General features: G+C 40.0%; 1 protein-coding gene across 1 annotated transcript; it reads left to right on the top strand.

Moving 5' to 3' along the window:
* Positions 1-4,401: 4,401 nt before the first annotated feature.
* Positions 4,402-20,288, top strand: LOC131428112 (U5 small nuclear ribonucleoprotein 200 kDa helicase). Its single transcript, XM_058591781.1, has 6 exons — positions 4,402-4,543; positions 4,681-4,844; positions 4,912-5,437; positions 5,511-10,438; positions 18,768-19,293; positions 19,899-20,288. The coding sequence occupies exons 1-6, from the start codon at positions 4,499-4,501 to the stop codon at positions 20,139-20,141; spliced, it is 6,432 nt and encodes a 2,143-aa protein (XP_058447764.1). The 5' UTR covers positions 4,402-4,498; the 3' UTR covers positions 20,142-20,288.
* The last annotated feature ends 7,185 nt before the right edge of the window (positions 20,289-27,473 follow it).

Below are 27,473 nucleotides of genomic sequence, written 5' to 3'. Positions count from 1 at the left end.
CAAAACAGTAAACAGATTTTGACAAATCACTGGAAAAAGACCAGGTAAAAGATAGGGCTGTGCCCAGAGATGCCAGATATTTTCATAGAAAATCTATATTTTTTGCATAAAAAATTGTATTAATCTCACTAATAAAATGAAATTCTTACAACAAAATGATGCTAAGGTATGTTATTCCAATAGGTGGTGGTTGTAGGATGGTAGATTCAATCAAGCATTTGCCGCGCTCACAAGAATTTTCAACGACGAAGTTTCATTTGTTTTATCCACAACAACTGAATTGTAATCCCATATATTTATCTAGTTAGAAATTGGTGACTTTATAATTTGACACGCCCAATATGCAACGTCAAGTCGGTTCATACAACTCTCAGTTTGACAGTAAAGTTTCATGATGCCATTACCACAGACTAACAGACAGGACACTCAAATTAGATTCTTCAATCATTTTAACGGTCATTTCGAATATTCCTTTATTTGGGACAGTACTCACATGTGTCATGATGGCGCCACCTTACCCTATCAAAAACATCCTGTCTGTCATCTAGACTGTGTTTATTTTTTTCATTTACCAACAGAGTTGCCATTCATACAGAATTACCTGTAATGTATTGATTTGTATACGTCCATGCGAATTTCTTGCAGGATACAGATTTAATACATATTGCCGAAACTATATACATAATTGTGCCTACTTCTCATCCTCCAACGCAATACAAAATCGAACCCGTTTTGTTACAATATTTACTTCCTTCTGGTCTGCCGCCACTTAATTTCGGGTGAAAACTACCAACACAATAAAAATAGTCTAGATGAACAACGTTGAGTCAAATAAATGGTTACCTTCCAACATCGCGAAAAAGTTAAATATATTATCAACGTTATCCAATAATTTATTGTGACGATTCATTTTCAAATATTTTGATGAAATCAGGCATCTCTGCAAGCAGCTGATCGGTGTTGACAAACGAGGGGAAACCAACTAGTAAAAAAAACTTGTACATAACACAAGGGGTGTACAAATAGTAAATAGTTCGCGCAGTACAATATAGGTGGAACTAGTGCATCACGAAAAATTATTTTTATAAGACTCATTTTTACTCATACTGTCATGTCTGTTAGTCTGTGCCATTACTTCGTTGAATAAAGTACTGTCTCTGAGCGTTTCTTTTTCCAAATAAATCATCCTTTCTGCTAGTTTTTCATTCATTTGGCTTCTCCAATATATGTTTCCATTAAGTCATTGCAAAAAATTGAATATCAGTTCAAATTGGTTTCAAATTAAAATATAAATGGATTTCACAGATTTTCAATTGAATTTGTGATTTGTCCGTTGATTGATAGACTTTTATATCGTCACTGGAATCAAATACTAGAAGATAGCTCAGACAGAAAAGTTATTTTTTTTCTTTTTGACTTTTTGTGAGATCTGTATAAATCTGTATTAAATTGAAGTAATCTGTATGAAATCTGTACTCTGTATTAAATCTGTATGAGCATGTAAAAATCTGTATAATACAGATAAATCTGTATAAATGGCATCTCTGGCTGTGCCTGATTTTTTTGTTAATCCGTAATGCCAGTTTTGCAGCATAGTCAAATACTTTTTTGTATCAGCAAATGTTTGGTTTCAGGTGCACTAATTTTAGTTTCCAGATTTTTTTTGTGTCAAGCTATCTTACAAGTATGATCTTTTAGAACAAATCCCACAAAATAATCGACTAGGCTGCATTGACAGTTGACTTTGAGCAAAGTCCGCCCCATTCCTACGTTGTTTCTCTGACATGTGATCGTGTTGTGTTATTTTTGGTTCTGCAAACTATCAAGTATAATTTATAGGCAGATATCGTACATATGAGAAAAAACGTAAACAATTTATTATTATTTTTTAAAGGAAACAAATATCTTGTCAATTTTTAATTTCTTCAGCCTGTTTCAGAATCGTTTGAAAGAACCTTTGCTACGCATTGAATTTGAATAGGAGATTGGAATAACACGCAGAAAAATTCCGGTTGTTAAAAACAACAAAACGATTGATTGCCTATCAAACCAAAATAAATAGTTGTTTCAAACCGACACACAGAAAAATTTAGCCCTACTTGTTTCAAATGTTATATTTTTTGTTTCTGTACTGGTGTTTCTTGCTTATATTATTTTTGATTTTGCTTGTATCAAACCAAAAATTTTGATATGAATCAGAAAACTATTGGCATGAAACAATCAACTGTACTTCCTTTTGTTGAGTTAATTTATTTTTCAATTTCATATAAACAAAATTATTGATTAATTCACACTCGCATTTTGTGGGTACAAGAGCAACACAAATTGTAGTTTTGACTCCAGGCTGATATCACAAATTTTTTTCTGGGTGGAGATATCAAACATATGTTGGTTGTTTTGAAAATAAAATATTGGTTAAACAACAAAACAACAAGAAATGCTTCAGAGTTACCCAGAATTTATTTATTTATTCAATATTTGGTTCTGTATGAGTGACATTTGATTACAGAGTTGATAAATAATTCATACATGGTTTTGTATATAGTCTCAAACTTCTTTCTGATTTGGACCGCGGAGAGAATCTCAGGGTGCCTTGCCCCCTGGGGATTGCCGACACGTTCGACACTGTCTGGGATGATGTCTTGATAGGATATTCCATTTTGCCGTTGAGCCCACTAAGTGATCTCGTTCGCCTGGAAGTCTAGGGATCCTTTGGGACCATGGAGGACATTCCCGGGAGAACCATTCATTCATTTGAGCAGGCACGCTCTTATTTAAAAAAGGCAAATAACAGATCCGATCCTATTAGAAACGATTCAAAGTGAAAGATATAGTCACATACTAACAGACATGACAGTATGAGTAAATTCTTATAAAAATAATTTTTCGTGATGCACTAGTTCCACCTATATTGTACTGCGCGAACTATTTACTAGCTGTACACCCCTTGTGATATGTACAAGTTTTTTTACTAGTTGGTTTCCCCTCGTTTGTCAACACCGATCAGCTGCTTGCAGGGATGCCTGATTTCATCAAAATATTTGAAAATGAATCGTCACAATAAATTATTGGATTACATTGATAATATATTTAACTTTTTCGCGATGTTGGAAGATAACCATTTATTTGACTCAACGTTGTTCATCTAGACTATTTTTTATTGTGTTGGAAGTTTTCACCCGAAATTAAGTGGCGGCAGACCAGAAGCAAGTAAATATTGGTTCGATTTTGTATTGCGTTGGAGGATGAGAAGTAGGCACAATTATGTATATAGTTTTGGCAATATGAATTAAATCTGTATCCTGCAAGATATTCGCATGGAGGTATACAACTCAATGCATTACAGGTAATTCTGTATGAATGGCAACTCTGTTGGTAAATGAAAAAAATAAAAACAGTCTAGATGACAGACAGGATATTTTTGATAGGGTAACGTGGCGCCATCATGACATAAGTGAGTACTGTCCCAAATAAAGGAATATTCAAAATGACCGTTAAAATGATTGAAGAATCTAATTTGAGTGTCCTGTCTGTTAGTCTGTGATATAGTGTTTGAGCATTTAAAATAAAACGTATAAAAATATTTATCCGAATAAAAAATATTGTAGAAAAACAATACGATTTGTTGTTACAAAGTCTTCCACAATTTTGCTTTGACTTTGATTGGAAATCTTGTCAAGATACAATAAAATGTATTGTAACCCATAGATCTAATTGTGAATCAATTGCTTATGCCGTAAAATCAATGGTTTATTTTTTTTTACGGGTAAGTTCTTAAAATAAAAGTATATTCTCTCTGCAAAAAAATTCAATGGATTTTTTTTTATTTACCGACGATCTTATTAAAACAACAAACGTATTTTTTGCAATTTATTATTAACTGGATAGAAGATACATTGTTTATTGTTTTATTTTTCATTAAATTCCAGAAACGTTAGTGAGGGCCTTCGTGATGCATGTGAAAGTTTACCTTTCAAATTGAAATTTTCAATTTTCTTAAAATGAAAGTTTATCAATTGAAGTTTATACTCTCTGCTAGATTTTCTCAAAATGATTCCACGTTTATCAGAATTGTGAAACCCAAGAAAAGAAATCACATCACAATAATCGAAAGAGAAAGTAAACAAAGAGAAACTGTCACTAGCTCTTACGGTCTGCTGAAAAATCATCCGAGATTTTTGCGTCTGCAGATGCAGTATTGCAACAACGAATACGTTGTAGTTTAACAAAAATCATGTTCATATCGTTGAATCAACAACATACCATAACAAATGCGATGACAACACAAAAGATTCTTTTATAAGTCAAACCGCACTAGTTAGTAGCACTTTCAATTATGCAGGAGCATAATTTATTTGAAATATGATTTGGCATCACTGATTATTTTCTACTGTCAAAATATCGAAAACAAGCCGGACGGTGTTGTATTCGAATTTATAAAATACGGCTTTTTCTCGTGAAAAAACTGCACAAAACCTACTGAAATCGACGAAAAAGGATGGCTGATGCCGCAGCACGTCAGCTGCAGTACGAGTACAAAGCGGTAAGTAACATTATACCCGAAAAAAAATCCATTTATTTTCAATCTCATCGCGCATGATACGAGGCATCCTAAAATGGAGCCTGTTTGTGGGGCGACGAATTAAAAACGTTTGGTTTGTTTCGTTTATTGATTACCAGAACTCAAATCTTGTCCTGCAAGCTGATGTTCGTTTGATCGAGCGCCCCAGAAGAGATGAAGCCACCGGAGAAGTGCTGTCCCTGGTTGGGAAACTGGAGGGTACCCGAATGGGTGACCGTGCCCAGCGGACCAAACCGGAGAAAACGGAAGAGCGGAAGGCGAAGTGTGTAGAAAATCCGGAATTCGTGGTTGAAGTGATTTTGAAAGGTTTTTTTTTTGTTGTGTTATAGGCGTCAAAAACGAGACGAAGCCCAGTATGATTTTAACAGCATGAAAGGAGCTACGTTGCTTTCGGAAGGAATCGATGAGATGGTCGGGATTGTGTATCGACCTAAGACCCAAGAAACTCGTCAAACCTACGAAGTGCTGTTGAGTTTCATTCAGGAAGCCATCGGTGATCAACCGAGGGATATTTTGTGCGGAGCAGCGGATGAGATTTTGGCGGTTATGAAAAATGACAAAATGAAAGATCGTGAACGGAAACGGGAGATCGATGGGTTGCTGGGAACGGTGACGGATGAGCGGTTCGCTTTGTTGGTCAATCTCGGCAAAAAAATTACCGATTTTGGTTCGGATGCGGCCAGCGCAATGGGTGTCACGGCTGAGGAACAGATTGACGACACGTACGGGATTAACGTGCAGTTCGAGGAATCCGAGGAGGAAAGTGACGAAGACAAGTATGGGGAAATTCGGGACGATGATGCACAGGACGAAGGCGAGGAAGCTCGCGATGATGGAATGTTGCACGCGGAAAATGTAGGTTTTGTGACGGTCGAATATAAATGAAGCGGATTGTTTTTAATTTGTGGTTTTCTGATTTAAATTCTAGCTCGGTGGTAACGAGGAGGGTAAAAAGGAGAAAGCCCTGGATCCGCGTGATATCGACGCCCATTGGTTGCAGCGTTGTCTGCGCAAGTACTACAATGATTCCATGTTGTCGCAGGCCAAAGCCGGTGAAGTGTTGGGAGTTTTGAAGGATGCCGGCGATGATCGCGAGTGTGAGAATCAGTTGGTTCTGCTGCTCGGGTACGATTGTTTCGATTTTATCAAACTGTTGAAGAAAAATCGACAGATGGTTTTGTACTGCACGATGTTGGCTTCGTCGCAGAGTGAAAGTGAACGGATTAAGATCAGGGAGAAGATGAAGACGGATGGTTATCTGGCGAAGATTCTGCGTCAGCTGGATACCGGTAAACAGGAGATGGATGACTACGAGAGTGAGAAGGCTAAGATGCAGCGTAGACGGAAGGAACAGGATGATGATAATATGGAAGGGATTGGAGGGCAAATTCCTGGCAATCGAAATTTGTTGGAGTTGGATGAATTGGCATTTACGCAGGGTTCTCATCTGATGGCAAACAAGCGCTGTCAGTTGCCGGATGGAAGTTTCCGAAAGCAACGGAAGGGTTACGAGGAAGTTCACGTACCGGCTTTGAAGCCGAAGGCATTTGAAGAAAACGAAGAGTTGCTGGTGATTGAAAAGTTGCCGAAGTATGTGCAGCCCGTTTTTTCTGGGTTTAAGACACTTAATCGGATCCAGAGCCGACTGTACAAGACGGCGTTGGAAAGTGATGAAAATTTGTTGCTGTGCGCTCCGACTGGTGCCGGTAAGACGAATGTGGCTTTGCTGACGATGATGCGCGAGATTGGAAAGCACATCAACGACGACGGTACGATCAACGTGGAAGAGTTTAAAATTATTTACATTGCTCCAATGCGTTCGTTGGTACAGGAAATGGTGGGTAACTTTGGGAAGCGTTTGTCTACGTACAATTTGACGGTGTCCGAATTGACTGGCGACCATCAGCTCAGTCGGGAACAGATTGCAGCTACGCAAGTGATTGTCTGCACGCCGGAAAAGTGGGATATCATCACCCGAAAGGGAGGTGAAAAAACCTACACTCAGCTGGTGCGATTGGTGATCATCGACGAAATTCATCTGCTGCATGATGAGCGTGGTCCAGTCCTGGAATCGTTGGTTGCCCGTACGATTCGAAACATTGAAACGACTCAGGAAGACGTTCGACTGGTTGGACTGTCGGCTACTCTTCCGAATTATCAAGATGTGGCAACATTTTTGCGAGTTCGCCCTGAGACGGGATTGTTCTACTTCGACAACAGTTATAGGCCGGTGGCTTTGGAACAGCAGTACATTGGTGTCACGGAGAAAAAGGCCCTCAAACGGTTCCAGGTGATGAACGACATTGTCTACGAGAAGGTGATGGAACACGCGGGCAAGAACCAAGTGTTGGTGTTTGTTCATTCTCGGAAGGAAACGGGCAAAACTGCCCGTGCCATTAGGGACATGTGTCTGGAGAAGGACACCCTTGGAAATTTCCTACGCGAAGGCTCGGCCAGTATGGAAGTCCTGCGTTCCGAAGCCGAACAGGTGAAGAATGCAGAGTTGAAAGATTTGCTTCCGTACGGATTTGCAATCCATCATGCGGGAATGACTCGCGTGGACCGAACCCTGGTAGAGGATCTCTTCGCGGATCGTCACATTCAAGTGTTGGTTTCTACGGCTACTCTGGCGTGGGGTGTGAATCTTCCGGCACACACCGTTATCATTAAAGGAACGCAAGTTTATAATCCCGAGAAAGGCCGTTGGGTTGAGCTGGGAGCGTTGGACGTCCTGCAAATGTTGGGTCGTGCCGGTCGACCTCAGTACGATACCAAAGGTGAAGGAATCTTAATCACCAACCACAGCGAACTTCAATTTTACCTGTCCCTTTTGAACCAACAACTACCGATTGAATCGCAGCTTATTTCCAAAATGCCCGATATGTTAAACGCCGAGATTGTCCTGGGAACGATTCAAAATGTCAAAGATGCCGTCACCTGGCTCGGATATACCTATCTGTACATACGGATGTTGCGTCAACCGACGCTGTACGGTGTTTCGTACGATGCCATCAAGGAGGACCCTTTGCTCGAACACTTCCGGGCGGATTTGGTTCATACGGCCGCTCTTCATCTGGAGAAAAGTGGTTTGATTAAGTACGACCGTAAAAGTGGACACTTCCAAGTGACGGAAATCGGAAGAATCGCTAGCCATTACTACTGCACCCACGAAACCATGCTGACCTACAATCAACTGTTGAAACCGACCCTCAGCGAGATCGAGCTGTTCCGAGTGTTTTCCCTATCCGGCGAATTCCGGAATATTACGGTTCGCGAAGAGGAAAAACTCGAACTGCAAAAGCTCATGGAACGCGTTCCCATTCCGATCAAGGAAAGCATGGAAGAAGCCAGTGCCAAAGTGAACGTTCTGCTGCAGGCTTACATTTCGCAACTGAAACTGGAAGGCTTTGCGCTGATGGCCGATATGGTTTACGTTACGCAGTCCGCATCCCGATTGTTGCGGGCGATCTTCGAAATTGTTCTGCACCGAGAATGGGCTCAGCTGGCGGATAAATGTTTGACACTGTGCAAAATGATTGACCGTCGGATGTGGCAGAGTATGTCTCCGCTGCGGCAGTTCCGTAAAATGCCGGAGGAAGTCGTTAAGAAGATCGAAAAGAAAAACTTCCCCTGGGAACGGCTGTACGATTTGGAGGCCAACGAAATCGGAGAACTAATTCGGGTGCCGAAGCTGGGCAAAACCATCTACAAGTACGTTCATCAATTCCCCAAACTCGAGCTGTCCACGCACATCCAACCGATTACGAGATCGACCCTTCGGGTGGAACTTACGATCACTCCGGATTTCCAGTGGGATGAGAAAATTCACGGTCAATCGGAAGCATTCTGGATTTTGGTTGAGGACGTCGATTCCGAAGTGATCCTCCATCACGAATACTTCCTCCTGAAGGCAAAGTACTGTCAAGACGATCATCTGGTGAAATTTTTCGTACCCGTCTTTGAACCTCTGCCGCCACAATATTTCCTGAGAATCGTTTCCGATCGTTGGATCGGTTCGGAAACGCAACTGCCGGTGTCATTCCGTCATTTGATTTTACCGGAGAAAAATCTACCCCCGACCGAACTGCTCGATTTGCAGGCACTGCCGATCAGTGCCTTCCGGGAGCCAAGATTCGAGCAGCTGTATCGTTTTCCGCAGTTCAACCCGATCCAAACGCAGGTATTCAACGCGGTCTACAACAGTGAGGATAACGTTTTTGTCGGTGCACCGACCGGATCGGGCAAAACGACGATCGCCGAGTTTGCCGTTCTGCGAATGTTGAAGCAAAATCCTCACGGTAGGGTTGTGTACTTGGTTTCGCGAGATTCCCTTGCGGAACTGATATTCATGGATTGGCATCAGAAGTTTGGTCAACAGTTGGAAAAGGAAAACCTTGGTTGCAAAGTCGTCAAGCTGACAGGTGAAACCGGAACGGACTTGAAACTCATCGCCAAGGGTCAGATAATTGTGACCACTGCCGACAAGTGGGACATTCTGTCGCGTCGTTGGAAACAAAGAAAGAACGTTCAAAACATTCAGCTGTTCATCGTGGATGAGCTGCAACTGATCGGAGGTGAAGAAGGTCCTGTGCTGGAGGTCGTTTGCTCTCGGATGCGCTACATTTCCTCACAGATCGAGAAACAGATTCGTATTATTGCTCTGTCCGCATCGTTGTCCGATGCACGAGATGTTGCCCAGTGGCTTGGATGTAATGCGAATGCCACTTTCAATTTCCATCCAAGTGTTCGCCCGATTCCATTGGAACTGCACGTTCAAGGATTCAACATAACCCACAACGCGTCGAGAATAGCGGCCATGTCTAAGTCTGTCTACAATGCGGTCACCAAATTCAGTCCACACAAACCGGTTATTGTGTTTGTATCTTCAAGAAAGCTGGCTCGTTTGACGGCGATCGATATCCTAACGTACTGCGCTGCGGAAGCTCAGCCGAACCGTTTCTTCCACGCCGAAGAAGAGGACATCAAACCGTTCTTGGATCGAATGTCCGATAAAACTTTGAAGGAAACACTTTCCCAAGGTGTTGCGTATATTCACGAAGGGTTGACGGCATCGGATCATCGAATTGTGGAACAATTGTTCGATTCTGGTGCCGTACAGATCGCTGTCGTTACCCGGGACCTTTGTTGGGGGTTGAACATTACCGCGTATTTGGTGATAATAATGGACACGCAGTTCTACAATGGTAAAAGCCATTCCTACGATGATTACCCGATAACGGATGTTATGCAAATGGTAGGACGTGCGAACCGTCCATTGGAAGATGACGATGCCAAGTGCGTTCTGATGTGTCAATCTTCCAAGAAGGACTTTTTCAAAAAGTTCCTCAACGAAAGCCTACCAGTGGAAAGTCATTTAGATCATCGACTGCACGATCATTTTAATGCTGAGATTGTCACCAAAACCATTGAAAACAAACAGGACGCCGTTGATTATCTGACGTGGACTTTCCTCTACCGACGGTTGACCCAAAATCCCAACTACTACAATCTGCAAGGGGTAACCCATCGCCATCTGTCCGATCATCTCTCGGAACTGGTGGAGACCACTTTGTCCGATTTGGAACAATCGAAGTGCATCAGCGTGGAGGATGAAATGGACACTCTGCCGTTGAATCTGGGAATGATCGCGGCCTATTACTACATCAACTATACTACGATTGAGCTGTTTAGTTTGTCGCTGAACAGCAAAACCAAAATTCGCGGCCTGCTGGAGATTATTTCGTCCGCTGCCGAGTACGAGGATGTGGTCGTTCGGCATCACGAAGACAACATACTGAAAAGTTTGGCCACACGATTGCCCAACAAACTGACCGGACCGAACGGAGTGGCACCGAAGTGAGTAGCTCTGTAGTTTAGAAGTAAAATTATTTTTTTTTGAGTACAGGAACAGAACTCGTTAACGCTCTTAGAGACTACAAAAGTGATAGCAAGATGGATGTTCCTGACAGTTTAGTGGATATAAGTACATTTACAATTACTCCTAATATGATCGTTACCGCCGCAAAAAGGCTAACAAGGTCATACTCGATGGGACCCGACGGTATTCCAGCAGTAGTTTATAGCCGTTGCGCCCACGTCCTGACCGATCCTTTACGTGCAGTTTTTAATAAGTCGTTTGAGCATGGTAACAGTTCGGCTGAAAAGTTCGTATCGTTTAATAGAAACAGACATTTTTTTTGCCAAAATTCGTTTTTATTATTCAACATAATTGCCATCAGAGGCGATTATAGCGATCTTCCAACTTTTCGATACCATTTTTGTAGTACGATTTGTCCTTTGCCTCAAAATAGGCCTCAGTTTCAGCGATTACCTCTTCATTGCTTCTAAATTTTTTACCAGCGAGCATTCTCTTGAGGTCTGAGAACAGGAAAAAGTCACTGTGGGCCAAATCTGGAGAATACGGTGGATGATGGAGCAATTCGAAACCGAATTCGTTCAATTTCAGCAATGTTTTCATCGACTTGTGACACGGTGCATTGTCTTGATGAAACAAAACTTTTTTCTTCTTCAAATGAGGCCGTTTTTTTGAAATTTCGTCTTTCAAACGCTCTAATAACGCTATATAATGTCACTGTTGATGGTTTTTCCCTTTTCAAGGTAGTCGATGAAAATTATACCATGCGAATCCCAAAATACAGCCGCCATAACCTTACCGGCCGATTGTTGAGTCTTTCCACGCTTTGGCTTCGGTTCATCGCGTGCAGTCCATTCAGCTGACTGTCGATTGGACTCCGGAGTGAAGTGATGGAGCCATGTTTCGTCCATTGTTATATATCGACGAAAAAAATCGGTTTTATTTCGATATAACAGCTCCAAACACTGCTCAGAATCATCAATTCGTTGTTTTTTTTTTTTTTTTTGTTTCAATTATAGAGGCTTTAACATTAATGTCATTCGCCTCTTCGGGCCAGAAAAACTTTCTGACCCTATGTGCGGGGTTGGGAATCGAACCCAGGCGGGCGGCGTGAAAGGCATCGACTTACCCATCACGCTATACCCGTCCCCCACCAATTCGTTGTTGTTTTTGATCGATTGTGAGCTCACGCGGCACCCATTTTGCACAAAGCTTTTTCATATCCAAATATTCGTGAATAATATGTCCAACACGTTCCTTTGATATCTTTAGGGTGTCAGCTATCTCGATCAACTTCACTTTACGGTCATTGAAAATCATTTTGTGGATTTTTCTCACGTTTTCATCGGTAACAGCCTCTTTTGGACGTCCACTGCGTTCATCGTCTTCGGTGCTCATATGACCAGTACGAAATTTTGCAAACCACTTACGAATTGTTGCTTCGCCCAGTGCAGAGTCTGGATAACACTCATCAAGCCATTTTTTGGTATCGGCGGCACTTTTTTTCATCAACACACGAAATTCCGTTTTTTTTTTCATTTTTTTCACAATAACAAAAGTAGCTTCACTCAAAATGCAATATCTCACAAACTAATAATCAGATAGCTGTCAAATTTATACACGTATCTTTTGAAGGTTGGTACTAACTGAAAATGGTATGGATTTAATTCTAGTGGCGCCCTCTCATAGAAACGATACGAACTTTTCAGCCGATCTGTTATATTCCCGACAATCTGCAAACAGTCTTTTATGTTTCCAGTTTTTAAAAGTGGCGATCGCCTGAATGTTCGAACCTAACTAGTTTACCAGCAGCGTCGAAACTATTTGAGTTAGTAGTTAGCGCTTCCATATTATCTCGAACGAAGACATACATATCCACCGACCAGCATGGTTTTATGCCTGGACGATCAGTGAATACGAACCTACTGGATTTTACATCGACATGTATTACGCGGATCGAAGAAAAGTCACAAGTTGATGCGATCTACACCGATCTAAAAGCTGCTTTTGATCGAATAGATCATGGAATACTAATAGCAAAATTGTCTCGATTAGGCGCTTCGAGAACGTTTGTAAAATGGTTGAGCTCTTATCTATGCGACAGAGTACTACGTGTGCAGCTTGGCTCGTGTACTTCTTCTCCGTTCACGAATAAATCGGGTGTTCCTCAGGGCCTCAGTAACCTTGGTCCACTACTGTTTGTGCTGTTCTACAACGATGCTACTTTACTACTTAGCGTCGGATGCAGATTGGTTTACGCTGATGACTTGAGGCTGTACCTGGCAGTCCGTGCTGTTGAAGATTGTGTCCATCTTCAGGAGCTCCTAGATATTTTCGTAGACTGGTGTCGACGAAACTTTTTAATAATCAGTACAGTGAAATGTCAAGTTATAACTTTTCATCGTAAAATAAATCCAATAGTATTCGACTATCAAATTGATGAACAAACGCTTGATAGAGTCGAATTTGTCAATGATCTCGGCGTCTCACCTTTAATCTACACCGATCAACTCTAATTTCCAAAGCAACGCGACAACTCGGATTTATTGCAAAAAATAGTTGGGACTTCAGGGATCCGTATTGTTTGAAAGCGTTGTATTGCTCATTGGCGCGTCCACTAGTTGAAAATGCGTGTTGATTTGGAGTCCTTACCAACTGGTAAACGGAATATCAAAAGCAGTGCCCTTACTGTGCTAAGCGAAGCTGGAACTTTCGACTCGTGGGATCGAAATGTTCCAAATATCCGCTTGAAACCTTGGTTCGCTATCGGCGCTTATGAACCAATATATTTGAAGTCTTCTAGCAATGAACATTACTCTGCTTGATAATGGTTAAAGTAGCAGCATAAATCAATCTTCAGCATAAACGTACAGCAACTATGAATCTATTCAGACTTATACAAGAACGTACAGCTTCTATGGGTTTGGTTCAAAAAGGGAACTTCTACGTCGGAAAGTATTAAACTCAATCTTGGTTGCTTTCAACAAGAATGGTAAGACTGATCAACGTGGAATGCTTCGAGCATGCATATTTACAAATAGTGTTATCGAAGTATCTCTTATATCTGAGCTCCCAACTTGAGACATTTCTGCTATCGCAGTTACATCGACTATTGACGGCATAGACAGGAATTATGTATAGGTTTCAACCTATTTGCAGCATAACCAACCTTCACCGAGTGATGACTCGGACAAAAAGGTGGTATCATATTGCTACAAAAGTGATTTGGCGCTTATAATCGGCAGTGACGTCAATGTCGACGATATGATGGAATTTGTGATCAGTACAGTGGCGTCTCGTGACAAAATTTGCGAGTTGTGCTCTGATTATGTGGTATGATATCAGATGTAACAGTTCGTTGTAAGTGAAAACTAAAGATTCAGGAATGGACATTCGCTTGTGTTTTTCAATACAATGAAATAACGATATACTATTAGATAGAATTTTTTAATTTAATTTATTTTGTTTTAACGATACAACAGAAGGATTCGGCGCTCTTCACGTCGAGAAATCTGTCAATAACTTCATCAATATAACCGCTTCGATGTTGCAACTTAGACAGCAATTTGTTTTCAACTACCATAAGCATTAACATAAGCTACTGAAGCCTCTCCTGAATGTGTGCATACAAGATCTCACAGAGCTCAACGTGACTAAGATAACAACAAATCTCAGAGCTAAGCTGAGTAATTAACTCACTTCTTGAATTTGTGCAGTAACTCATATTGGGTGAATATGAGATGTTTGTACACACAATTTCTGTGAGCAAGACAAAGCCATTATTCTATATTTGGTACCATCCGACCTGCTTTCGTCGAATTAATAGAGATTCTGAAAAAATAATTGAATGCGGATGGGAATGCTGTTAATATCTTTAATTTGACCGGCTGTGCAGTGCACGTGGTGCACATGAGGACGAGACGCCACTGGATCAGTACAAACCTGCACATAGTCAATGCAGGAAATCGTCCAACTTTTGCGTAATCTGTAAGAGAGAAGATTTTGGACGTAACTCTCTGCTCGGATAGAATTGCGCATGAGTTGGTAAATTGGCTCGTCTCCGATGAGCTCGAACCTTCTTTATCTGATCATAAGTACATCTTTTTTGATCATTAAAACGTTAAATTTGATATTGTTTCATATCGTAATCATAAATCTATAAACTGGGACCTCTATGAAGAGGGCTTGGCGACTAGATTTTACGGGAACCAACCAACAATTGAAAGGCCCAATTGATTCGGAAAATGTTGTCGTCGAGACAAACTCACTCATAATTCCAGCTTGTCCACTTCGGATTTTGTCAGCAACTAGTGGAATTCCTTGGTGAAATGGAACTTGCTGGACTTATGAAACTATGCCGAAGAGTTTGGAACCACTAACGCAGAGATGGGTCGGAGGAGTTCGTGTCGTCTCAAAGGGTTTACAAAAATGCTTTTCGATCATCTGAGTGGAAGTGGTTATGAAAACCTTTGCCAAATGTATCTAGTCAAGGACATTCACCGATACCGATTCTGAAGAATTCCAGTGAATATTTGTCTGATGAAAGAGAATGCTTGTCTGATGATTTCTGGGATGTATGAAGTCACCGACCGCTTTTCTTTAGTTTCTGTTTTCAGATAGTAACGATTTTTGAACACTTAGTCGAAAAATTGTGATGATTGAATTGGTCAAATGAGCAATTTAGAGTTGTATTCCATACGAGTCATTGGAAAAAATGAACTTTTCCCAGTATTCTTGAAATGTTTTGAAGAAAATTCTAACTTTCATTTCACCAACAAATCAAATGTCAAATTTATTCCCAATAGCGGTTGCGAATCATGTGAGGAAGCAAATCCCTTCAACGCTATCAGTCCTAGCTCATTTCTTCTTAAAACAGTGGAACGCATAGTCGATCACTATATCAGGAATGTTAGTTTGGGCGTGCATCCGCTACATGGAATGCAACATGCTTACCAGCGTGGAAAGTCCACTACAACCCTGTTACATGATGTTGTGTACAACATTGAAAAAGCTTTCTCACAAAAACAATCTTGCTTGGGAGTTTTTCTAGACATAGAAGGTGCCTTCGATTACGTGTCACAAATTGGATACACGCAATGCTTAGCAATCGACTTCTTTGTTCATCGCTTCGGCAAGCAGAGATTAGAAAGCTGAGTGTCTGTGGGTGTCCTCAAGGTGATTTACTATCCACTCTTGTATGGAACATAGTCGCTAATGGTTTGTTATCAGGAATCAGAACAAATTGGCTCAAATTGCACATTCCCCTTGATATTTGGAGATTTGTGCCTTGCCATCAATTTGTTTTTACCATTTTCCCGATATATAAGGGGGAGGGATTGAAGGGAAATGGTAAGGTTTGGACTAGGAGGATGGGGATAATTGACAACACAAAAAAGCAGAAGTAAATTCTGCACCCCTTAGGGATGCTGAACAATCTACTGGGGATCACATTTATTGGAAGCAGAAGTAAATTCTGAACCTTTACGTGGTCCCGAACAGTCTGCTGTAAAACCAATTTAGGTTTGTTACTTTTTTTCTGATGAACGATGCACAGTTAATAAAACCTCCAACCCTCGAGAGGATTTAGAGATTTTACAAAAGCGACACCATTCTGCACTCCCGGAAGAATGCAGAACGATTCGCAGTATGCACGAGCAGAAGTATATTCGGTATCCCGTAAAGAATGCCAAACAACCTGCTAAACCCTATTTAAGGTGAATACAGAAAGGATTCATTCACTCCAGGAAGAACGATTAACCCTTCTGACTATAGCTCATTATCACATTGGGTAAGAAACGAGAGAATATCCTTTTGCTGGCATGTTTGGATGCAGCCCAAGACGAATCTTGTGCTTTATCCAACTAGTTGAAAGTGGTAAAGCTGGTTCCGGACCAACGAAATCATTCGTTGCACCAGCTCTAGCCAACTCATCAGCCCATTCATTTCCAGTAATACCAGAATGGCCGGGTACCCATAAGAAGTAAACAGCATTTGAGATGCTAAGGTCTTCAATTTGTGTTCGACATGCGATCACTAGATTCGACCGTGAATCATTCGAGCTGAGTGCTTCTAAAGCTGCCTGACTGTAGGAACAAAAATAAATTCGTTTACCACAGAAGTTCCGATTGTATTCCACACAGAATCGCGTAGATTTCTGCTTGGAACACAGTACAGTATCTACCAAGTGAATGAGACTGCTCTAGTCTCATTTCACGACAGTAGACACCAGCACGACCATTCAACAGAGAACCGTCCGTATAACAAACTATGTGTTCGTCAAGTTGTCGTTCCAAATAACCAGTCAACCATTCCTCACGATGAGGATAGCTCACATTGAATGTTTTAAAAGGAAAACTGCATGTAGAGTTAGGCCACTAAGAGCGAGTAAATACTCATCCCACGTAACCATTTGAGACCACAAGCGAGTGTGGCTGGTAGCATAATCTAATGGGTTACTGTTCCAAAGCCCTGTAACCTTAAGACGGTATGCACAAGATAATGCTTCTTGTTTTAGGAACACATGTAGTGGTTTAATGCACAGTAGCGCCTCTAGATCAGCAGTAGGAGTTGTCGTGAATGCTCCTGTCATCGCCATTAGGACCATCCTTTGGAGATGATTTAGCTTTGCCTGAACTGTCGCGACTTCTCCTTTCTGCCACCATACAAGACATCCATATGGTAAAATTGGTCTAACAATAGTTGTGTAGATCCAATGAATGTATCTGGGTTTGAGTCCCCATGATTTTCCAAAAGCTCGTCTGCATTGGCCGAAAGCCATGCAAGCTCTTTTAATGCAATGACTTCAGCATTCGACGAAAATTTCTTTCCCTGGAGAAACCTTTCCAGGTTTGAAAATAGTAAATAGTCGCTGGGGGCCAGGTCTGGAGGATACGGAGGATGGTGGACCAATTCGTACCGCAAATCATTCAATTTTTCCATAGCTTGTTAAAACTAGAACTCGTCTGACACGATCAGCTGTTATTCAAACACTAGTGGATAGATTGTCATGAAATTTGGTATCGGGCCATCTAGAGGCTTGTTCGGAACAAAATATACACGATTCAAAACTATTCACGTCTTTTCTGTAAGAGGTCCGGGACTTTTCATTCCATGTAGTATTTAAATAAATGATGTGGGAAAAGACTCAACATTCGTAAACATTGAATGAATTCCACAAATCGAACCGAACCATTAAAATATTCCTAAAGGATTGTGCGAAGCTTTAGCTCTCACTCTAAAATAACAGTATTTGTTATGCGTTATTTACTTGTCGTCAATAAGCCGTACTTTAGTATAGATGCAGCGTTACAATTCTGGAAGCGAAGCAATAAAAGTTGCAAAATTCATACAATCTACTAATACAAAGATTATCTATATTAGGAAGTGTGAAAAAAGCATGTCAGTTTTATTTGTATTCACGTCTTCCTGTTATGACTGTGATATTACCCACCTGTTTTTAATTTCACGAGCGTATTTCTATACATGACACTCTCAAAAACGAGCAAAATACTTTCAACTAGCTTGACTTTTTTGACATCCGATACATTCGTGACGTTAGAAGTCAAATTTGTTGTTTAATATAGCACTCGTAGGTGCGATACGATGATCCTCCGAGTAGAGGAACGGATCAATAAGTCGCACTTGCTTCTTGGTTTTGCGGAAGACATTGATAATATGGGTGTTGATCGTAGAGCTGCGGTAGAGGCTTGTGTACTTTTTAAGCGAGTGGCTGTAAGAATAGCGTTGACTATAAACTCTACCAAGTCAAAGCACATGATGGCTGATGGCGAACGAGGTGGCCAAAACAGTTTTTGGAAATTGGAAGTTTGGATGGAAATTGAGAGAATGGAGAATGAAGCAGGCGTGCGAATCACGAGCTACATCCGATACACAAACATACTGACATGGGAAGGATTATAAAACAAGGCAGACTACAGTGGGCTGGACCTGTAGCAAAAATGCAGAAAAAGGGAATGCTTGGTAGAGACTCTGCAAAAGGCCGTCGACTGCGGGCAGACATAAATGAGTCTAATTATTCTGAATCATGCTTATGACAGTTGATGTTTGTGTCAATTGTAGTTTGAAAATCTTTACAAAAACATGCAGCAAACCAATCACGTAAACGAAACAAATATTTGTTTCGAAAAAAGTTTGTTAGCAATCTTTCAAATGACGCTAGAGATTGCAAGTAATTCAAAATAACAAACGAGTAAACGGAGCACGTTCTGATAATATAAAATGGACGTTTGCAATTGAGACCAAGCATTCAATAAAATTTAAAATAATCGATCCTATTGTCTTTTTTTTCAGATACAACGATCCACACATCAAAACCAACCTTCTGCTGCAGGCCCATCTGTCCCGGCTGCAACTCGGAGCCGAACTGCAGGGTGATACCGAGCAGATTCTGGGCAAGGCAATTCGCCTCATCCAGGCCTGTGTGGACGTGCTCAGCTCGAACGGTTGGCTTTCGCCGGCCGTCGCTGCCATGGAACTGGCCCAGATGGTTACGCAAGCTATGTGGAGTAAGGACTCCTATCTCAAGCAGCTGCCCCACTTCAGTGCCGACATCGTGAAGCGCTGTCAGGATAAGAAAATAGAAACCGTATTCGACATCATGGAACTGGACGATGACGACCGAATTCGACTGCTGCAACTGAACGATCAGCAAATGTCCGATGTGGCACGATTCTGCAATCGCTATCCGAATATTGAAATGACCTTCGAAGTCGTCGATAAGGACCGGCTTCACTCGGGCTCTTCCGTCAATGTGGTGGTCAATCTGGAGCGCGAAGACGACGTTACGGGTCCAGTGATTGCACCATTTTTCCCGCAGGTAAGTTTCCACTGGCCTTTGGCGCCTGCAGTTTAAACAAACAACTAGGAAGCTGGGCCGCGATACACCCCTATTTAATCAATGGTGGCGCGTTTTCGTTCACTGTAGGGCTTGTTTTTGCTGCTGACAGTAAACGGAGGCCGTAATCTGGCGTTGGGCATTTGTTTGTAAACATTTAAACTGTAAATATTTCTTCCCTCGTTTTGCTTACTCGTTGTTGTTATCCCGGATGCTTCGAGGCATATATTATCAAAGGGGGGGACTTCGTAAAATTATTCGTCGTTATATTTTGGGTTCATGAGATAAGAAACTTGTCGCATAAGACTGTCAGATCGCCACTAAACATACAAGATCGACGAAGCGAAATCGAAGGTTAAGCTCCGCACCGGAATGGAGTACCAAGACTTTTGTTGTTTTATTTTTACGTTACTGGCAACTGTCGAGGCTTGTTATTTCCCGATTTAAAAATATTTAGAGTTGTTTCTAACAATAATTTATTCATATTCCAATTAAAACCTTTCCAGTTCTACTTCCAACAACACGCGAAACGCTGTTATTTTGAACTTCGAAATGTTAACTCACCACCCTCATTTGTCTGATTTCAGAAACGCGAGGAAGGTTGGTGGGTGGTTATCGGTGATCCCAAAACAAACTCGCTACTGTCCATCAAACGGTTGACACTGCAGCAGAAGGCCAAGGTCAAGCTGGACTTCGTAGCACCTTCGCCGGGTCATCACGAGTACACCCTCTACTACATGAGCGACTCATATCTGGGCTGCGATCAGGAGTATGAGTTTAGCATCAACGTGGGCGATTTCCAGTCGGAGAGCGAAAGCGAATCCGACTAGAAACAGCGTGACATCCGAAATGATACACTCCGGATGTTGGTGACCGACCTGTTGTTTATTTTAGCCATAAGCAATTATCCGGTACCAACGCTGAACAAAGAAATAAACTCAATTGGAATGGAAAACTACCGCTTCCGGTCCAGAAAACGGAATTCGTTTGGTCAGAACTGGTGGTCATATCACAGTCCGCTTCGCTGATTGTTTGAAATCAATACCGCTATGTCGTCCGTGTACCGGCATTTTACTGCATGTGAAACCCGAAACCAGCGTTAGTGTGATGAAAGGTTCGACAAAACAAAAACGATGCAGTCAATCATCGAAATTGAAATTTGATAAGAAGACAAAGCGAATTCTTTATTTCCTTCCTTCATCTCTACCTCGACTGTTTCCGCTAGAATAACACTCAACGGATATTTTGCTGCTTTAAAACAGTTGATGGTCACTGCATGAATGGTTCGTTCTTGTGTTCCTACAGTTGGATGAATAAAATATTTTTTAAGATTTTAACACTCCAAATACCAAGCCTGAAAAAAAGTTGGAACGGTAACTTCGAGCTTTCATAGCTCAGCTGTTGTTTTTCAACGAATCTAAAAAAATTTTACTCCCTCGAATTTTGTGAAGTTCGTAGATTGATTCAAAAACTTTGCAGCAGACGATTGGTAAAAGAAATCCTATGAAAATTTGATTTTTCCCGTTCCAGGTTTTTTCACGAACCCAATATGCCCTGTCTGCTTTCCATTTTCTTGCTTTTGGCATAAACGTCGCAAAAAGCTTGCTTCATTTAGAATTGGAACAAACTTTTGCTGGCGCTCCTGGTGAACGGATTTGGAAGTTCTTGGCGTTCACGTGTCGGGAATTTTGTCAGCTTCACGTATGATTTTTGACATTCCGCAAATCGACTGTACTTTGTAAACAATCAACATGGAAGCCGGAAGAAGGGAATAAAAATGTGCACAGTCATTTGGAAAATCCATTGTGGTCTGCATCTAGACTAGCTAAACAGCCGAAATTGAGGAAACATTGACGACGATTCGGAAGCCTCAAGCCAATCGTCGGAGTGGAACTGTCGACCGGAAACTGCGTGGTAAGATTTTGAAGACTATTAAGAGGAATCCTAATCGGTCAGACCGTGAATTGTCCAGAAAATTCGGTGCTGCTCATAGTACCGCGAGGAGAACTCGACTCCGGGAAGGAATCAAGTCGTATCGAGCTAGCAAACAGCCAAATCGGACAATAAAACAGAATAGTGTGATCAAAATTCGTGCTCGGAAACTATATGACCAGGTGCTGACCAAGTTCGACGGGTGTCTTCTGATGGACGATGAAACCTATGTCAAGGCTGACTTCGGGCAAATCCCAGGTCAAAAATTTTACTTGGCAACGGCTCGGAGGGATGTTTCAGCCAAATTTAATTTTTTTTTTGCCGACAAATTTGCAAGAAATTTTTCTGATTTGGCAGGGCATTTGCAGCTGTGGCAAAAAAAAACGAAAGTTTTCGTTACAAATAAGACAATGACATCGGAACTATACCAAAAAGAGTGTCTCCAAAAACGAATTTTGCCGTTCATTCGATCCCACGACCCTCCCGTAATGTTTTGGCCAGATTTGGCAAGCTGTCATTACAGCAAAGTCGTTCAAGAATGGGGTCCAGTTTGTTCCGAAAAACCTTAACCCACCCAACTGCCCCAAGTTCCGCTCTATTGAGAAATACCTAGCAATCATCAAGGCAAAGGGAAAGGTTGTCATAGACATCAATCAGATGACGACCTGGTGGAATAAGATAGCTAAAACGATGGACGAAGAAGGTGTGCGCCGCCTTATGAGCCGTGTTACAGGAAAAATTCGAGAATTCCTTCGAAACCGTGACGAATAATTTTATCCGTATTTTTTCTTAAAAGTATGAAGAAAACGCTACATTTGTATAAAATATAATTTTGAATTCAATAATAAATATGTATTTCAGCAGGCAATTGTCTTTGTTCCAATTCTATCTGAAGCAAGCTTTAGAAAATATTGAACACTTCAACTTCACCGAGTCATAACTTTGTTGTTAGTCAACCTATTTTGGAAATTTGTTCACCATTGGAAAGGTACTGCTTCCAGAAATAAAATGCGAAAAATAGGGTTGTCTACCCAAAGTTATAATGAAAACTGTAGAGGGATGATCTCAGAAAAGGTGAGACTTTTTACAATGATCGTAAATATATCGAAATTCAAAGCGATGGCCTATATGTTTTTACACATCATTCGATCGCTAGTGACACCAGCTACAATTTTCGCCCAGCTACCATTCTTGCAGTATCAAAAATAAACCTTAAAAAATCGATGAAACCCGGTGAACGACCACGATAGGTTAAAGCCGGGTATAAATTAATGATATACAATACAATACAAATCGATGAATTTATAAATATATATGATTTTTTCCTTTTTTATTTCACATGTTTGTGTATAACTCAAAAATTAAAGCGATGACATGTACATTTTTCTGCTCCAAAATATTGGAATCATTACAATGTATTGATGAACAAAATTATATATCCGTTCAAAGAATCTCAAGAAATTTGGTACAAACAGAGCTAATAAAAGTCATTTTCATTGACTAAAAATTAGACGAAAATGACAAGAAACTACTGTCACTCTCAGCTTCGCTTGCTAACTATGAGAACGAAATCCATGTCCAGTCAATGACATAAGCGGGACAGTAGTGTCAAAATTGTGTTTTTTCTTTCATTTGCCCTTTCAGTCATTTGCAGTTTTCAATGAAAATCCCATAGTATGCGGTGTCGATTAGAGATGGGCAAAACAGCTCATTTCAAAGAATCGTTCAGTGATGCAGAATTCTATCGAAAAAACTAGTTCTCCAGAGCCGTTCGTTCGTTCTTTTCATAGTTGGTTTAATTGTTCAAAGACTAAACGAGAGCATAGTTTTGTTAGGTTAAGTGAGAAAAACCAAAAAGGTCCCACAAGTTAGAATTGAGGTTTCGTGATGAAGGTTTCTTATTAGAGAACTACCGTTCTCGAAAAAAAGATTAAGCGAGCAAAAAAAGTTTCCACGACTTTGAACTGAAGATCTATCGTTCTCGAAAAAAGAATTACTGCTCATTCATTCTTTTAAAAGAACTAGTTCTTTTGAACCGTTCGCGAACGAATTGCCCATCTCTAGTGTCGATATTCAACCGGAGCTGTGCGAATTAAAAATGACAGAAAAACGCCAAACGTCACAGATTTTCAATACATCGATGAAAGAATGAGAATTGAAATTCTGCTGATGCTCCCCGCAAACGTTAGTTTGGTTTCGTCTCGTCATCGAGGAAAGGGTGACGTTGGCAATTATACTCTCTCATTTTTTTGATGAGAAACGAAAATGCTTCGTCTCTCTTCGTTTGTTCTGGTGTCGGTCATTTACGAATGAGACAGTAAAACATTGAAAATGAGACTGTTGAAATGGTTTCTTTCATTGAGAATGCGTTATAATTTTAAGTTCTGGGTACAAATACAGAGAATTTCTATTATTGGGAAAATTTTGCCAAACAAAATCAAAACAAAACTTTTAAATTATATGACGTATATTTTTTTATTATTTTAGTTGGAAAAGTATTATGAACAAAATTTACAAAAAAAAACTAAACTCTAAAAATAATTATATTTTTGTATTGGACAAAAGATTTAAACAATTTTTATGCACAACCCAAATGCAATTGATAACTCTAAAATTCTGATTTTGTTTTAGGTTTTTCGTAGAATCTCAAAAAAAAAATCGGAAATTTCAAAATTGCCATCCGTGTTGATTTCATCTATTTCAGAGAGACGTAGAATTTGAATTTGTCTAACAAAATAAGTTTTGTGGTAATACAAAATTTTTAAATAATTTCAATGACTTTATTCAATAAGAAATAGAACGTAAAAATATAAGAATTTTATATACTAACCCATGCGAAAGAAAAACAACTACAATTTAAAAATAATACATTGTTTGATTTCTGTTTTACAAGCAATTAAGAACAAAATCATATATCTTAAATTTTCCGCTTATATTTTTCACAAACTTAGAATTATTTCGGAATGTACAGAATGCGAAAATTATTTGAATGTTCTATTAGTAAATTCCACTCGAAAATCTATCATATACTTGTTTTACAATTCAGAAAAAGTAGGATTACGAAATTAGCACAAAAAATCTCACGAAATTAAGTAAAACCTGTTTTTATCCACCTAAAGACTGTCCCAGAAAGTATGGACGCAACCAAAAACCGCTGCCATTTCGCAATCGTTCAGGATCTGTCAATTTTTATGGTTGCGTCCTGTTGTTTACACTCTTCTCTAACCACTTGTGCAGTTGTTTATTCGTTTTCATTAGTTTGTTTCGAAATCCGTAGACTTTCAGCAGAACAACGTCGAAAAATTATGTACAAATGGTGCACAGAACGCGGACTGTCACTGAGAAAGATAGCAAAAATGGAAAGAGTAAGTGAAAAAGCCGTGCGAAATGCAATCAGGAAGTTCGGTGAGTATAACACCTTTGAGGATAAACCGAAAACGGGTCGAAAAAAAGGTCCTGCTAACCCTCAGTTGGATAAACGTATACTGAAGGCGTTCGAGCAAAAGAAGGAGGTTTCAGTTCGGGATGTGGCTAAAAAAGTCATCACTTCGATGTCAAATGTTCTTCGTGCTAAAGAACGTTTGAATCTTCGAACCTATAAGAAGCAGAAACAACCAAACAAGTCCGAAACAAGAAGCATCGATCAGGCCGAGGGTTCGAAAGCTGTACAATACGATTCTTGCTGGAAATTCGAATTGCATAATTATGGACGACGAAACCTACGTGAAACTCGATTACAAATCCTTGCCGAGACCACAATATTATACGGTGCGAGAAAGGCAAGTGTTAAACCAGTCCGAGACATCGATTGAATTCGGAAAATTTGTTAAGAAATCTATGGTCTGGCAAGCAATTTGTAGCTGCGGTAAGATTTCGAAACCCTTCATCACCACTGCTTCAATGAACAGCGAAATATATATCAAGGAATGTTTACAAAAACGAATTCGAAGCCACAAGGATCCTGTTGTCTTCTGGCTAGATCTTGCTTCTTGCCACTACTCGAAATCAACGGTAGAATGGTATACTACCAAAAATGTCACTTTCGTCCCAAAAGACATGAATCCACCAAATTACCCACAACTTCGACTAATTGAGGAATTTTGGGCATTTACGAAGGCACATCTTAGGAAACATGTCTTGGTAGCCGAAACCATTCAACAGTTCGAAAAAGATTGGAAAAAAGTGTTAAAACTTGTCTGTACGAAATTTAATGGTGCGCCAGCTAGTCTACAATGGCTAAGTAGCAAATGTTGAGAATAATATTCTGTTGTTGTAGTCTAATATTATCAGTATATCGAATAAAATTTGAATTTCTAACACTTGTGAATCATTTACAGCGAAATCAAAGTGCGTCCATACTTTTTGGGACAGTCTTTAGTGGTGTAATGATACCTTTCTATGATAATGATTATATAAAAAAAGAATGGTATTTTTAAAACAATTTTGTTTAATTTTTGAAAAACATGAAAGCTAGTGCATGAACTAGTGTAACCTACAGAATGAAACAGTTCTCAGATCGGTTAGGCCATCTTTTTCAGTGAAGTGAGTTCCTCTATTCCAGGTACTTCTGAAACTGGAATCGCCCCGAATATTGCGATTAAAACCAACAGGTTATCTGCCTGTAGCTTACAGTAGTCTTCGTCTCCGTTTGAATGCATTTTACTGAATGAAACCTTGCACTGCAAATATTTTGTGATCATCTTTTATTGCGTAAAGCGATAGATGGGTGAGTGGTTCCGGCCGGCATTGGAGGTTATTTAGGAATTAACCTTGTTTGTGCTAGGGTACATAACCAATTTCATTATGTTTACGTTTCGGTTTAGCCTCGGCGGTTTATGTTGAACTGCAGGTTGCACAACAGTTCAACATAAACTGCTATGCACTGACGAGTCTAAGACGAAACGTAAAGATAAATGTGAAAGTTTGATAATTTTCAATTTTGAAAAATCACCGTTTACATGAAATTTTCGAAATTTTTTTTCAATTCCGAATATCTTAAAATTGGCTGAAACGATAAGAACTAGTGTCATCAAAAAAAAATTTGCTTTGAAAAAAATTCACCGAAATCGGAAATTTATATTTTATGTCAAATATCTTAGAATTCCCTAAAACGCCGAGATAACACCAGATCTCGACGTTCGATTTCGGAAATCTTAAAATTCAAAGTCCCAGAGAGTCGATTTAAAAAATAACCCTTCTTAATCCACCTAGTGGTGTGATAATGCCTTTTTCTTCTTTCATAACAGTCTCATGACAATATATTTTATACTTTTATTAAATAATTTCGGACACTAATTTTTACACCAATTGATTCAGATTGATGATGAAATTTTCGAAATCGAAAAAGAAATTTTTGATGCCAAAAGTCTTAGAATTGCATGAAACGTCAAGATTTAGTGTCATCTCAAAAAAAAATTTTTTTTTTAAATCGACTTTCTGGGATATCAAAATTTTTATAAGTCCCAGGAAGTCGATTTAAAAAAAAAACTACAAGGATCAGCCCCATGGAGTTGTTTGAGCCATTGATGTGAAACAAGGCAACCAAAATTTCTAATGATCTACAATCAAACAGTTCAATCAATCGACACACTTTTGAATCCGCAATTGCACGAGTGTCTGCTTAGATTGATCTTGATTAGGAATCAACACCGAACATTGTTTGTTTTATAGCCGACGAAATTACACCAATATCCCAAATGTATGCAATTATATCTTTGTACATACTTGCGATACGATTTTGATATTTAAGCTTCTCTTCGCCAAGCTTGTGTTCAAGTTTTGTATGCAAGCAGTTATTTTTATAGCGTTAAGTTTCTCTACCATTCTGCGATCGGTTAGCATTAGCATTAGCATTAGCATTAGAGACCGCCCGTGTGTTGCTACTTCGTTATTGATCTGGACCAATTGAGATTGCAAAATGATTTTTTGAAGTAACATGTTTGGGAATAACACATTGTTTCACACTGTGCAAACTGTATTGAACCATGCATGCTGATCAATACCGACGCCGGCCACGTCCGAATGCAAATCTACTTGGGAGGGAAAGGATTGTTAGTTCGATGCATGTTGCTACTAAGAACCGAGGAATCCTCTGCATTCCCACATGCATCACAGGAGAGGATACTTTGTTAGTAAATGTTTTAATAATGTTATCATGTGTTTATTGCTCTGGGTAGCCGGCTACCAAGAATGTTTTAAAGTATTATCGTTTTATATGTTACTTTGTGCTG

This window comes from Malaya genurostris, chromosome 2, assembly GCF_030247185.1.
Source record: "Malaya genurostris strain Urasoe2022 chromosome 2, Malgen_1.1, whole genome shotgun sequence".
Lineage (NCBI taxonomy): Eukaryota > Metazoa > Arthropoda > Insecta > Diptera > Culicidae > Malaya > Malaya genurostris.
The sequence above is the reverse complement of the archived record's forward strand: the minus strand, read 5'-3'. Positions and strand labels throughout refer to the sequence as shown.